The sequence below is a fragment of the Hydra vulgaris genome, chromosome 01, assembly GCF_038396675.1.
Source record: "Hydra vulgaris chromosome 01, alternate assembly HydraT2T_AEP".
NCBI classification, from domain to species: Eukaryota; Metazoa; Cnidaria; class Hydrozoa; order Anthoathecata; family Hydridae; genus Hydra; species Hydra vulgaris.
In genome coordinates, this window is record NC_088920.1 from 8297882 (window position 1) to 8312602 (window position 14721).

At 27.4% G+C, this 14721-nt stretch overlaps 2 protein-coding genes across 2 annotated transcripts in view; both read left to right on the forward strand.

The window, feature by feature from the left end:
- The window catches only part of LOC136075082 (uncharacterized), a 44660-nt gene extending 40089 nt beyond the window's left edge, over positions 1-4571 (forward strand). Inside the window, exon 8 of the mRNA XM_065787320.1 lies at positions 1319-4571. Coding sequence (XP_065643392.1) covers positions 1319-2280 — 962 coding nt within the window. The 3' untranslated portion in view covers positions 2281-4571. The remainder of the gene's footprint in view (positions 1-1318) is intronic.
- On the forward strand, positions 2413-4469 carry LOC136074049 (nephrocystin-3-like). The gene is made up of 6 exons (XM_065786348.1): positions 2413-2614; positions 2810-2935; positions 3062-3817; positions 3944-4147; positions 4196-4394; positions 4460-4469. The coding sequence occupies exons 1-6, from the start codon at positions 2413-2415 to the stop codon at positions 4467-4469; spliced, it is 1497 nt and encodes a 498-aa protein (XP_065642420.1).
- Positions 4572-14721: the final 10150 nt, after the last annotated feature.

A 14721-nucleotide genomic window follows, 5' to 3' on the forward strand; every position in this document is an offset into this window, starting at 1 on the left:
TTTTTCTTTGCACTTTCTGCAAGAAGTATGACTCCAAAAGTTCATGCTATATTTTTTTCATATAACGGATTTCATTATGAGAAAGAACACTTCATTAGGAATTAATTGTGACCAAATAACTGAAGCTCTGCATTACCAATTTTAGAATAAGTGGCAACGGTATAAACGACCCATTTCACATCCAGAAAATGAAATTCAACTTTAAAAATGTGTTGCTGATTTTAACAGCAAACATGTGTAAAACTGCCTCAAGACTTTCAAAACGGTCCCACTTGAATGAAAAATCATGTATATTTTGGTCTTGATAGTGAATAAAAAAATTACTTATATATTTCTACTGTAGAAATGCCATATTTTTTATTGCTGTTATTTTCTTTATGATAATAAATTAAATGTTGAATAACGTTTTTGGATACAATATTTTAATATTAATTTTTACATTTTTATGATTCTGATATCATAGACTTTTAAACCACCTATCCCATTTCAAACCCAATATGCCTTTTTCTGGGTCAGCTCAAAGAGGTTATCTTGATTTTTTGAGAGGAGAGCAACGTTTGCCAAAACATTTAAAGTTTAACTCATAACCATAATATTTTGTTTATAAATTGAAAAATTAATACAGTTTTTAGGATCAGTAACGAAAAAAATTAAAGAAAAAACATATATATATATATATATATATATATATATATATATATATATATATATATATATATATATATATATATATATATATATATATATGTATATATATATATATATATATATATATATATATATATATATATATATATATATATATATATATATATATATATATATATATATATATATATATATAATAGTTTTATGAAATCGAAACATTTAAATTAAAGGTTGATAGAGCTCACGCTATAAAAATTTTTTTTTGTTTTAATAGGCCGAAATTTAAACTCAAAAACTCATTTCAAAATTAAAATTAATGCAAATTAAATTGTATTTTTACTTGTATTCTCTAGAGTAATTATTGATTAAAGTAATTCGCTATAGTAATTACTTGATGTTTTTCAAGTTTTTAAGTTCACATAGTACGTCCCATTAAGTTTTATTTACGAAACCTTTTTATAATATAAAATTCTTGTAGTATAACATAAAACTTTATTCAAAATTTTTTAAAAACTAGTATAATTTTATATATAAAAACTTTTTTAAATTTGAAAAAAAAAAGAAAAGTTTAGTAAGAAGTTGAAACTTTATACTTAATAAATAATATTAAATTTATTTTTGTTGAAATAATAACTTTTTATAATACATCTAACAGTTCGTCTATTTTTAGGTTTTCAATCTTTTTCAGAAAATTTATTTTCACGCAAGAAACTACTTAGTGAAATTCAAGATTATTTTTTACAAGATGCAAAAAAGTCCACTTTAGTATTATATGGAATGTCTGGTGTCGGAAAGACACATATTGCCAGAAAATATTGTGAAATATCTTATAATTTCTATAAAAACTTTGTTTGGATTGACGCAGAATTTGGAATATTACAAACTTCAATAAGAAACCATTGTCAAATATTAGGATTCCAGGTTCATGATTCGAAAGGAGACTATTTTGATATAAAAGTGATTGTTGAAAAAATTCACAACTATTATAAAAATGAAAAGACTTTGTATATTTTTGACAATGTCGACGATGAAAGTGTTAAAAATTTATCAATGTACATTTCAAGAAAACCGAATTCATTCACGTTGATTACCTCTCAATGGAGAACGTGGTCGAATAATGTAAACAAAATGCTAGTCGATGTTTTTACTTCAGAAGAAGCATTCGCTTATGTTAAAAATTATACTAAAGAAAAAAGCGACGAAAGCATAAGAAACTTAATTAAAGAACTTGGTTATCATCCGTTTGCAATTACTCAGGCAATAAAATATATAAATATATATAAAATTTCAATAGAAAAATACATTAATCGATATAGATCGAAACCCTCAGTAATATTAGACAATGATAACTTTCCTACCGAAAAAGAATCAAAGTCTGCAATAAAAGCAATTAATTTAGTTTTAATAAAGCTAGAAAAAACTAAACCTTTTCTATTTAGAATATTAAACTGTTTATCTCATTGCGACGGTCAAAACATCAGTAAAAAGTTGATAACAAAAATCTCAAATCAAATGAAAATAAACGACGAATCTTTAATAGATGAAGCTATTGAATTACTGATGAGTTATTCTTTACTAAACTGTTTTGATGATAAAAAATATACAATACACGAACTGACACAGTTAACATAAAAACGTTTTCAAAAGAGAAATTTTAGTACAAATACATATCTAGATCTAATCGAAAATTATTTTTAAGTTGAATTGAATGAAGTAAACGATCACAAAGATTACGGAAATCATTTTGTTTTTCATTTTATCTATATGTTTCGCACTAACGGAAAAAAGTTTTCTGAAACCTTCCATCGTATGACGACTTCTATTGAAAAATTATTAGTATCTAAAGGTTTATTTGAAGAAGCAATCGAAATACTAAAATCTTTTCTAAGTTTTAATACAGTAACTTACGGTGAAAATAACACAATCACGCTTGACACAAAACATAATATCGCAAGCTGTTTGTACGGTATAGGAAAGTATAACGAAGCTTTAGAAATTTATTATTCTGTTAATAAAATACAAACTGAAATTTTAGCAATCGACCATCCAGATACAATGAGAACAAAACATAATATCGCAATCTGTTTGAACGATATGGGAAAATATAACGAAGCTTTAGAAATTTATTATTCTGTTGATAAAATACAAACTGAAATTTTAGGTATCAACCATCCAGATACAATGACAACAAAACATAATATCGCAACCTGTTTGCACAATATGGGAAAATATAATGAAGCTTTAGAAATTTTTTATTCTGTTCATACAATACTAACTGAAATTTTAGGTATCAACAGTCCAGATACAATGATAACAAAACATAATATCGCAAGCTGTTTGGACGATATGGGAAAATATAACGACGCTTTAGAAATTTATTATTCTGTTGATAAAATACGAACTGAAATTTTAGGTATCAACCATCCAGATACAGTGAGAACAAAACATAATATCGCAAGCTGTTTGTACAAAATGGGAAAACATAAAGAAGCTTTAAATATTTATTATTCTGTTGATAAAATACAAACTGAAATTTTAGGTATCAACCATCCAGATACAATGAGAACAAAACATAATATTGCAAACTCTTTGTACAAAATGGGAAAACATAACGAAGCTTTAAAAATTTATTATTCTGTTGAGAAAATACAAACTGAAATGTTAGGTATCAACCATCCAGATACAATGAGAACAAAACATAATATCGGAAGCTGTTTGCACAAATTAGGAAAATATAACAAAGCTTTACAAATTTATTATTCTGTTGAGAAAATACAAACTGAAATTTTAGGTATCAACCATCCAGATACAATAAGAACAAAACATAATACCGCAAGCTGTTTGTATAAAATGGGAAAACATAAAGAAGCTTTAAAAATTTATTATTCTGTTAAGAAAATACAAACTGAACTGTTAGGTATCAATCATCCAGATACAATGAGAACAAAACATAATATCGCAATCTGTTTGTACGAAATGGGAAAATATAACGAAGCTTTAAAAATTTATTATTCTATTGAGAAAATACAAACTGAAATTTTAGGTATCAACCATCCAGATACAATGAGTAGAGAACATAATATCGCGATCTGTTTGTTCAAAATGGGAAAACATAACGAAGCTTTAGAAATTTTTTATTCTGTTGATAAAATATTATCTGAAATTTTAGGTATCAACCATCCAGATACAATGAGAACAAAACATAATATCGCAATCTGTTTGGACGATATGGGAAAATATAACGAAGCTTTACAAATTTATTATTCTGTTGATAAAATACGACCTGAAATTTTAGGTATCAACCATCCAGAGACAATGAGAACAAAACATGATATCGCACGCTGTTTGCACAATATGGGAAAATATAACGAAGCTTTAGAAATTTATTATTCCGTTGATAAAATACAAACTGAAATTTTAGGTATTAACCATCCAGATACAATGAGAACAAAGCAAAATATCGCAAGCTGTTTGCACAATATTGGAAAATATAACGAAGGTTAAGAAGTTTATTGTTTTGTTAATAAAATACGAACTGAAATTTTAGGTATCAATCATCCAGATACAATGATAACAAAACATAATATCACAATCTCTTTGAACGATATGGGAAAATATAACGAAGCTTTAGAAATTTATTATTCTGTTGATATAATACGAACTGAAATTTTAGGTATCAACCATCCAGATACAATCAAAACTAAACGAAATATCGCAAACTGTTTAAACAGTTTAGAAAGAAGCAAGTGAGTTGTTTTATTATTTGATTATTATATAAGTTTTAATATATTTAAAATTTATCTGTTGATAGAAATGATTGACGAACTTTTTTTTTTCAAAGTTTGAGAACTTCGTATTAAATTCTTATAAATAAAATCTTAGTTTATAATAATTTTTTAAATAAGAAAAAAAAGGTTTGTTTATTTCAGTGTTTATTGCGTTTATTATTAGTGTTGATTAAATTTGTTATATTTTTAAATTAAAACGAGGTAAAAGTGCTAAAACTAATTTATGGTTTAAACTTATTTTTTTAAGTCTAAAGTTTTAAAATGCAAAGGTTTTGTTATTGCGCTATATATATATATATATATATATATATATATATATATATATATATATATATATATATATATATATATATATATATATATATATATATATATATATATATATATATATATATATATATATATATATATATATATATATACACATACATATATACTTACATATATACTTATTTATATAAAGATATAAATAATATATACTTATTTATATATATATATATATATATATATATATATATATATATATATATATATATATACACATACATATATACTTACATATATACTTATTTATATAAAGATATAAATAATATATACTTATTTATATTTATATATATATATATATATATGTATATATATATATATATATATATATATATATATATATATATATATATATATATATATATATATATATATATATATATATATATTAGGGTGGTGCTCAAAAAACTTTTTCAAAGTAAATTGATGGGACAACCTCTATTTTTGTTCCTTTTAGCATAACAAACTTATGTGCAAAATTTGAGAAGGATATTTCATCATTAAGGGGTGAAACACAGGGTTGAAAGAAAAGGGGTGAAACACAGGGTTGAAAGTTTCACTAAGGTTGACGCTAATGGCTGTAATACTTTAAAAAAATTTTCATATAAACTATTTTAATTCAAAAGTTTTTAAATAACAAAGTATTGAACATTGAAAACCATGAAAAATTAACTATAATTTCAATATCATTTTAGTTTTTCATTTTGTTTTGTATGGAAAAATGACTATTTAGTCCTGTTTAACAACAGTGGATTTCTTGGCATCTGGAAACTGTTTTCGATGCTCAGACACAACCTGGAGAAGTGCTTGCTTTTGTCCTTCATCTTTTGTTAGAATTTGGTTATAGTCTTGGATAAGAGCAACTCCTCTCTCTGCTCTGTCATTCACAACGCTCAAACCGGCTACAAAATGCTTAGCTGCAATAAAAACTTGGTCCTCGTTCCACAAAGATGAATCCAATTCGAGCCAAGAAGTTGAGATGCCCAGTATAACAAAATACCTCATGGTGTTCGAGTTAATGAAATCAGCAAGCTCTTATGATGAAATGTTGTTTTCACGTAGTTGAACACGTTTTGCAGGAATTTCATTTCCAGTTTTTGTTTTTATTGCATTTACTATCTCGTATTTTGTAGCTGCATCAACACGATCATCAAAAAAGCTAAAGGCAATCAGTTCCTCACTGAGGTACCACATATGACGAGACAATGCCTTTATCGCTACATTCGCAACATTTAAATTTATTGTCCTGAATTGTGTGAGTCGTTTAAGGCACATGAGATCATTCAGTGGAGCTTGAATGGACAGCGAAGCAGTAAACCATGAGTTGAGATAGACAAAGCAGACAAAAATATTCAAGAAACGTGATAAATTTATTTCACGCTTCGTCATGCGAAACTGGGATCTGAAGAGAAAAATTTTGATTGAATAAATAGCCTTGGCCATCCATCTGGCCCGATGCATATCCCCAGGAGCCATAAAATGAACCCCGCGAGGAGGAATATGACCCAGGTAGATCAAAGACAGTTCTAAAAGTTCCCTATAATTATCACGAGGCTGGTTCTCTGTCAGCAAGCAGTTCTGAATGAAATCAATAGCTTCTTTCATCATTTCTCTGTTGCTGCTAAAAACTAAAGCTGTTTCAGGATCTGATATACCGTCTTCATATCTGTCACGAACGATTGATGGCCATGCTGTTTGAAACCTTTTAAACATCAAAATGTCTGGTCCAGTAGATGGTCCAGCTAATGAGTTAAACACATCTCCAAGAACAACTTCAAAAATATGGTACCGACATGCTAGATGGAGCAGCTCTTTATTCATCTTTTGTTCAATAAGAACTGCTGCACCAGAGCGAATCCCAGGATTTTCTGGCTGTAGTGTCAAAAGACATGGCTTTTATATTCTCTGCAAGATTCCAGTCGTTGATTGCTGTTACAACTGCATTTGCCATTGCCTCTCCAGTGCCATTTGGGAACTTAGGCACATTCAATAGACGTTTTACACCTTGACCCGAAACAAGAATAGGCAAGCGATCTATTTTTTCGTGTTTTCCTGATATATCAGGGAGTAACTTGCCGTCACTACGAGTGGAACATCCCTAATATTTTCACCAAAACTTTCCTTCAATTTCAAAATTGTTTCGTCTCTATGTTTCATTCTATTGCGTCGAATTGACCAGCGATTCAGAGCTAGTTCACTTGGGTTTTGACCAACAACAACTGAGAATGAAGTCAAAGCATAAACCGCATTTCGGTCGCTGATCTTCGTTCTATCTAAAGCTGCTGCAACTTGTGGACTGACAATATTTTTTGGACGAGGTCGTTTTGTCTGCGGTGTCACTGCTGAGTCATGGTCAGAATCTACGTTCTCATTGCAACTTTTTTCTGAATCTGATTCAAATGTTTCAACTACAGCTTCACCGTTGCTGACAGCATGTCTCAATTTTTCTCGTTCTGTTCTGGCTTTTATAGCCTCTTGTCTCTCATGTTTACGCTTCAACTTGACTGCCAATTTTCTGTCTATTTGTGCCATTGAACTTGAGTGTCTTCCATTTCCAAGCTGAGCTTTAAGAAAAAGTTTGTCTTCTGGATTTTGTATAAGCCTCTCGGCATCAACATGAGAAATGTTGAACGTGTCTTCAAATGATGCAACAAAGGCTGTTTCTTTCGCTATCTGAGTTGCTCCTCCTCTTTTTGAAGCCTTTTGTAGATTTCTCCACTCGTTGTATATTTTCTCTAACCTCGCAATTGCATGTTGCAAATTTGTCATTGGCATGTAAGCTTTGTTCCAAAAATCAGCAACTGTTTTAATAGTAATGTCCGAACTTTCTCGCACGGTTTTTTTGTTTATTTTCAACTGATGGAAGAAAAACTGTAATGCTTGCTTTCGTGACGGTAGTCTAGTACCATTAATGGAGGCATTTGTGAAACCGAGAAGGTAAATTTCGGTTGCATATCTAGTTGCAGGTTTTGATTGTGACATTTTCTGATATTTATTAATCTAGAAAAATACAAATAAAGTTATGCAATAAGCATGATGTGAATTGCAAAAGTTATAAAATTTTATTCATTTAGTATATATTCAGTGATATCCATTATTCAGTATCTTTTTTAAGTTTAGAGATATGAATTTATATAAAATAAAATTCAAAGTAGTTTACATAATTTATATTACAAAGTAACAACTTAAATGTATACTGACTTTTCGCAATTGAGATATTCCACTGCAAAATTGTTAAAAATAAAATTTTTTAGTTAACATAATTAGTTTGGTAGTCTGATAGGGATAAACATACAAAATGGCGGTTTGGTGGCAAATTACAAGGATTTCTGGGATAGAAAAAATAAGTAAGTGGGCTGCAGCTAAGTAATTAATAATTAAGCACTATAAAAATTTAACTATTTGAATGTAACAAATTTCTAAAAATGCTATGAAGTAAAATTTCTGTTTTTTTTATCTGTATTTGAAAATTTATAAATATTTTTCATATACAGAACATTAATTAGTTGATAAATTTAACAACTGGTCAGATTCTCAAAAAAAACATAAAGAGTACACCTCATTGAAAAGACTTCTGGTTGTGTTCAAAATGGATTTACAGATAAAAAAATTTATTTAAAGATTTCAATAAAGTTCAACAACACATTAATTTACACGGCTATCTTTTCTATTTCGTACATGTGATTTTATCAGTTGGCATATGGCACCCTTTATTGAAGGAATATTTTTATGAAATTTTGCACATGAGTTCATGAGATCAATAGGAACAGGACTAGAGGTTGTCCCAGAAAAAATCTGAAAATTTAATTTTTGACTACCACCCTAATTTATATATATATATATATATATATATATATATATATATATATATATATATATATATATATATATATATATATATATATATATATATATATATACTTATTTGTTAAAAGTATATTTAAATGATGAACCAGATAATACGATTTCCCCAGGAATTATGGTATGGAATATTGGGGAAACGTTATTAGGTGTAATTTTTAATTTTCACGATAATAATTTACTTTTTGTTAGTGATTTTATTCTTTTCTTCTTATTAATTCAAATTATAAAAAATAATTACCAAAATGTGATATCTTAATTTAGTAAAAAAAAGAAAAAGAAAAATTAGTGATCTAAATTGATTGATTACACAGATAAAACATTTGCGATAAAGCGTAAAGAGATTTTTTTTAACGGCTGTTTTTGTTTTGATAATAATAATAAAAATAAAATTTTAATGATATTTTTTTTCTAAATTTGTTAATTCTAATTGTTGCAATAAAAAAATTACGTATGAACGAGAACTTCGTTTTTAAAAAGTTTTCAAAAGAACGCATAGATTTAAATATCGTACGCGGTTGGCACGGATCCTGACAATGCCAACCTAGCTGACCTAAGAACACCACTTATATGGGGTGATGGCGTACCTATCAAAGTACCCTCTGATGCAAATTTGAAATCTTTTAATTTTTTGTTCAAGTTAAGTGAAACTTTGACTTTATAGTTTGACAATAAAAAACCTGAAGAATAAGAATCTGAGCAGCCGTGGCGCAGTGGTAGCGCACAAACAAAGGATTCGTTGTTTAAACCAAACCTCTGGGAAATTTTTGTGACATTGGTTAGGAAAGAGGCGTGAACTTCCAATTAAATGTTCATACGCGGTGCTCTGGATTAAAACCATCAGGACTTCTTTTAACAAAATTACAAAAAAAAAAAGAACCACTACATATAATTTGATAAAAATTGGTGCAAATGTAGCATATGGCCGAACCAAACTCTGGATAAAATTTTATTCGGAATTATTTTCTAGTTAAGAATTTATGGTAGCTTGAGTTTATATTTTGTTATATATTTGATAGACTTCAAAACGTTACCTATCACCGTGATATTTGATCACAATTTTCAAAATAAAGGTTACATAAGTGTCAAAACCATCAAGTCTTCATTAAGAACCACTTTAAATTTAAAAATCTTATAAAACTCAAATGAATACATACATTGTCAAGCACAAGAAAAATTTAAGTGCATTCATACACATATTCAGTAACATCACTGCATAAAAAATAAAAAAGTAACGTGCTTAATGTTAAAAAATACAAAAACGTATCATCAATAGACAAAATTTCCTTAAATTTTTTTTGATTGAGAGTTAACTCCATTCCAAAGAAAAATCAAAATGTTTTAAAACTATTTTATTCCAAAGAGAAGCTCCACGAAATGAAATGATTGATGCTCCTAAGTTAGTTTGAAAAGATGGTTGACAAATTACGTTTTTATTTCTTAAGTTGTATTTATTTTTATCGTTTAAGGTATATAAATTATGGAAAGAAACTGGGTTGGAGTTTTACATTTGAGCATAAAACAAAGAATATTTAAAACATTTAGCTGATATATATCAAGAATTTTCATTTCAAATAAGAGAGGCTTGGCACGAGTAAATCTATCTTTAAAATTAATAAGACAAGCAACATGCTTTTGTTGACGATAAAGAGGCCTAAGCTTGGATTTATTAGCACTACACCAAACAATATTTGATTAGTTTAAATGACAATGGATAAAGGAGTAATATAATAGAGTTAAATTACGTTTAATTAAAACAGTTCAAGCTTTATACAATATACCTATACTTTTACCAACTTTATTACACAAGACTTCTATGTGACACTTCCAATAAAAGTTTTCATGGATATAGATACCCAAAAAGTTTGTATTAATTACTCTTGTTATTAGAGTTTTGTCAATAAAAAGTAATGGTAAATCTCGAGGCAGAAGTTTTTTTTAGAGGCTGGATGAAAAGGTTTTTTCAACATAGAGTGAAAGCTTGTTTATTTTAAACCATTCAGAAATTTCTTTTAATTCGATATTGATATTGTTAAATAATGATGTAATATTATTATCAGATAAAAAGAGGTTAGTGTCATCTGACAACATGAGAGTGATCAAGTTCAAAGCTGTATCCAACTCATTGATGTAAATAAGAAAGAGAAGGGGCCCATGTATAGAAACATGGGAAACACCACAGGTTATATTTAATAAATTGGATGGGTCAGTTAAATTACTATAAACAAAATGTTTATTGTTGCTTTAATAGATTTTAAGTAACAGTAAAACATTTCTTTTAACTCCATAATATTTAAGTTTTTTTTAGGAGAATATTATGATGAATTGTATCATAAGCTTTTGATGAAAACTCCCAACGTGAATTTAAAATTTTCAAAAGTTTCAGAAATATTGCGAATAATTTGGATTTTTGCATGGCCTATTGAGTTATTATTTTTTTGAATCCGTATTGATTAACAGATAATCTATTAATTAAAGAAAAATCATTATAAATTACATTATATAAAACTCTAAAACTTTTGAAAAGCAGACAAAACAGAAATTGGGCAATAACTAGACACATTGGTTGCATCACCAGCTTTGAAAATTGGAGTCACTTGAGCTATTTTTAGAAAATCACAAAAAACGCCCTTTTTTATTGAACAATGTAAAACTTTAAATGGTACATCTTTTAAAAATTTTATAAGACTCGATGAAAACATTACCATTTATATTATCATGGCCAGCTGATTTATTACACTTAAGCATCTTAAATGATTGCTCAAAATCTTTGTAAATTCATAAAATGTTACGACAGAAGTAATCGAAAAATCATACTCATCTATTTTATTAGTGACAAGAAGAATTTTATTAGCTAGATTAGGGCCAACAGAAACAAAAATTTTTTTTAATTCACTACTTATTACAGTTGGATCAGAGAAAAATTCATCATTAATTTTTATAGTTTTAAGCAGTGAGCACGGTTTTATTTTTTGCATGCATCAGTAAGTTCTTTAAGAATTTCCCAAAACGTTTTGAAAAACTTATTTTCTTTTGGGATATATTTCTGCGGAAATGTTAATCGAGATAAAAATGGGGAAGTGGTCTGAGATGTCGCTTAAAATTATACCTTTTTTTAGAGATTTATTAAAAATATAATTTGTTATGATATTGTCAATTAAAGTAGCTGAAGTTGAAGTTAATCTTGTTGGCCTAATTATTAAAGGTATTACCCCATGTTAAAAATACATCACTATAAAATTTATTAATTCCAAAATTGGTGTGGTATTGTAAACTATCGAAATTAATGTCACCTACTAAATAGTATAATTTTTTTTCTCGGCTGCTTTTTCTTAAAAATAACATTAATAAATATATTAAAATTTCCATTTTGACTCGAAGGTAAGCGATAGTAACAACTTAAAATTAAATTTTTGTTTTTTGGGGTTATGATTTCAATTGTTAAAACCTCTTTGTCGTCATCAGAATTTCTCGTGTCAGGCCTCATAATATACCCCACAAACATTTTTTAATATAAATTAAAAAACAACTGCCTCGCGTTCTAATTTTACGCTCTTAAGAAATTTTATTAAAACCTGGTAAACAGTTATTTCCGTTAGAAATTACGTCAACAGAGCTATACCAAGTTTCCGACATGCTAATTAAACAAAAAAAACTGAGATTCTAACATAAATATACAAAAATTTTCAAAATTTTTTGATGTGCTTCTTATATTAATATGCAAAATGTTTATATTTTTGGAATTAAGAAATTCTTTTTTTTCATTGGAATAATAATAAGAGCAGTTTCTTAGTAAAGCACCGGCTTCGATAAAATAATTTAAATACGGATCCGATTCATGGTTTTGTAAAAAGTCATCAGTTTGAAAGAAATCAAAAAAGTTTAATTCAAAATTGTTCAAATTATTCAAATCCATATTCTATTTTAGGTTATACCTTATTAAATAAAAGAAAGTCTTTTGAAAATCACGCGCTATTAGATTGTTATAAATCGTTAATTTCAATTTTATCGTTTAAAATCTTGATAATTGTACAATAATGAAGTTCTAAAATTTCTTTTAATTGAGCAATTGTCACTTTTTTGCTATTTTTGACTTCTTTGTTTAGTTGCAGTTTAAAAACGTCCGTTTGCGGTGGAAGTTTTGCCATTATATATAAGAAAAAAAAGTTTATATTAGAAATCAAATATTTGAAAAAAAAGCTGCATAATAAAAAAAAAATTTCCAAACTTGCCGACTAATTTTTAATTTTAATTTTCCTAGGGGGTTAGACACCCTCAACGCCTTCCCTCGGAACGGCTTTGCCTACGTGATGAAAGGGAAAAAATTAAAATTACTAAGGTGTAGAATATTAATGCATTTTTATTTTTACTTTAATAATGTTTTTTGTGATAATAAAAATAATAAATATAAAATAGTTGTTAATTTGAAAATTTCTCTTTTAGTTTCATAATTAAATAAAATCAAGTATTATCTTTCTAATAAGCTATTGCAACACTATTTTGCACAGAAGTTATATAAAATGATTTCAAATGACGGCGTATTTGAAGCACATTTTTTCAGTTAAATTTTCACTTAGGTAAATGAATACTGTTAGGAAGAGAATTACAGCACAATGGCTACGAAATGAACCGATATCGGCTTAATTTGTAATTGATAATAAGAATGTTCTACTGCTTCAATCGCTAATAAGAATACTGCATCAATTGATAAAGATAACACCGATTTTATCCCAACTGTAGTATCTGGCTGACCCCGGATGATTTTTGATACTTTAAGTCGTAAAACAAAGAAATGAAGATTAGCGCCATTAGTTGCATCTTACTTAACTTTAGAACTATTGTGTGCATTAGGTTGTAGTTTGCGCCAAGATGGTAAAAGAAAGAGAATCTAAAGCTGTTTTACAATTATCAGAATACATGTGTTTTAACTTTAAAAAATTATTAAAACCAAAATATTTATATTATTATATTAAGGTGGTAGACCACTATTAAAAATCGAAAAAATCATTTTTTCAATTTTAAAGTTTTTAAGTAATATAATTATCGTAGATTACGAATTTCATGTTAGTTTTATATAAAAATAAAGCTAACCCTATTAAAAATTAGTTTTTAATAATGCGGTTTAGGCATTTTCATAAATTTGTCCGTAGCAATAGATTGTTTATTCCGTTGCTATATAGCAAAAAAGGAAGTTATCCAACAAAATACCTTAAAATTAAGACAAAAAAACTTCATTTGTGGTGACTGCTACTCTAAAACTACTTTTTCTTTATTATTAAATGCTTTTGGTGCAGTGTGTTACATGGTTTTAAACAAATTTCCACAACTTTTTTGTTAAATAATAACTAAAATAATGGGAAATAAAGATAAAAGAAATAAAATAAGGTATAGCAAGAAACGCAGACTCTTCAGAGGAAACCAACATAAATCATCAAACGTTGTAGCTGAAAAAAAACTATCTAATTTAGAAGAATTACAATTCAAATGTAGCTCTGAAAAAAAAAATGAAGATATTGTCATCCTGTCAATTGTCACTTTCTATTTATTTACTATAAACAAATATTTAATTAAGTTGATAAGAGTTAAAATTGAAACTAAATCGCAAACCAAAAGAAAAACTTTTTTTTTCATGTGTTTTTTTTTAAATGTGTTTTTCTCAGTTCTTTAAAATTCACGACTTTGCGGTAATTATCTCTTGATTCTCTTAACTAATTTTCATAAAATTTTCAGGAGTTGTTCCTTTAGTTATTATGGATGTCCCCTACCACTTTTATTGCATTATGATATCTCGATAAAAAGATATTAAAGTTCAAATATGGTCAAAAACGCCCCTTTTTTGTTTTCGAAGTGTTTTTTTTATTTAAAAAAAAACTGTTTAATGTTTTTCTTTTGTTTTGGTACAGGATCTTTTTCATTATATTAAAAGCAAGTCTGAAAAGTTTCAAGTTGATACCATACATAGTTTTTGAGATATTCACCGCAACAAAATAACCCTATTTTGGGGTTTTCGGGACCAAATTTCTTAAGCCATTTAATAATCAAAAAAAAAAAAAAAAAAATTGTCATTAAAATGTAAATTTTAATCAGCTTATATAAAAAT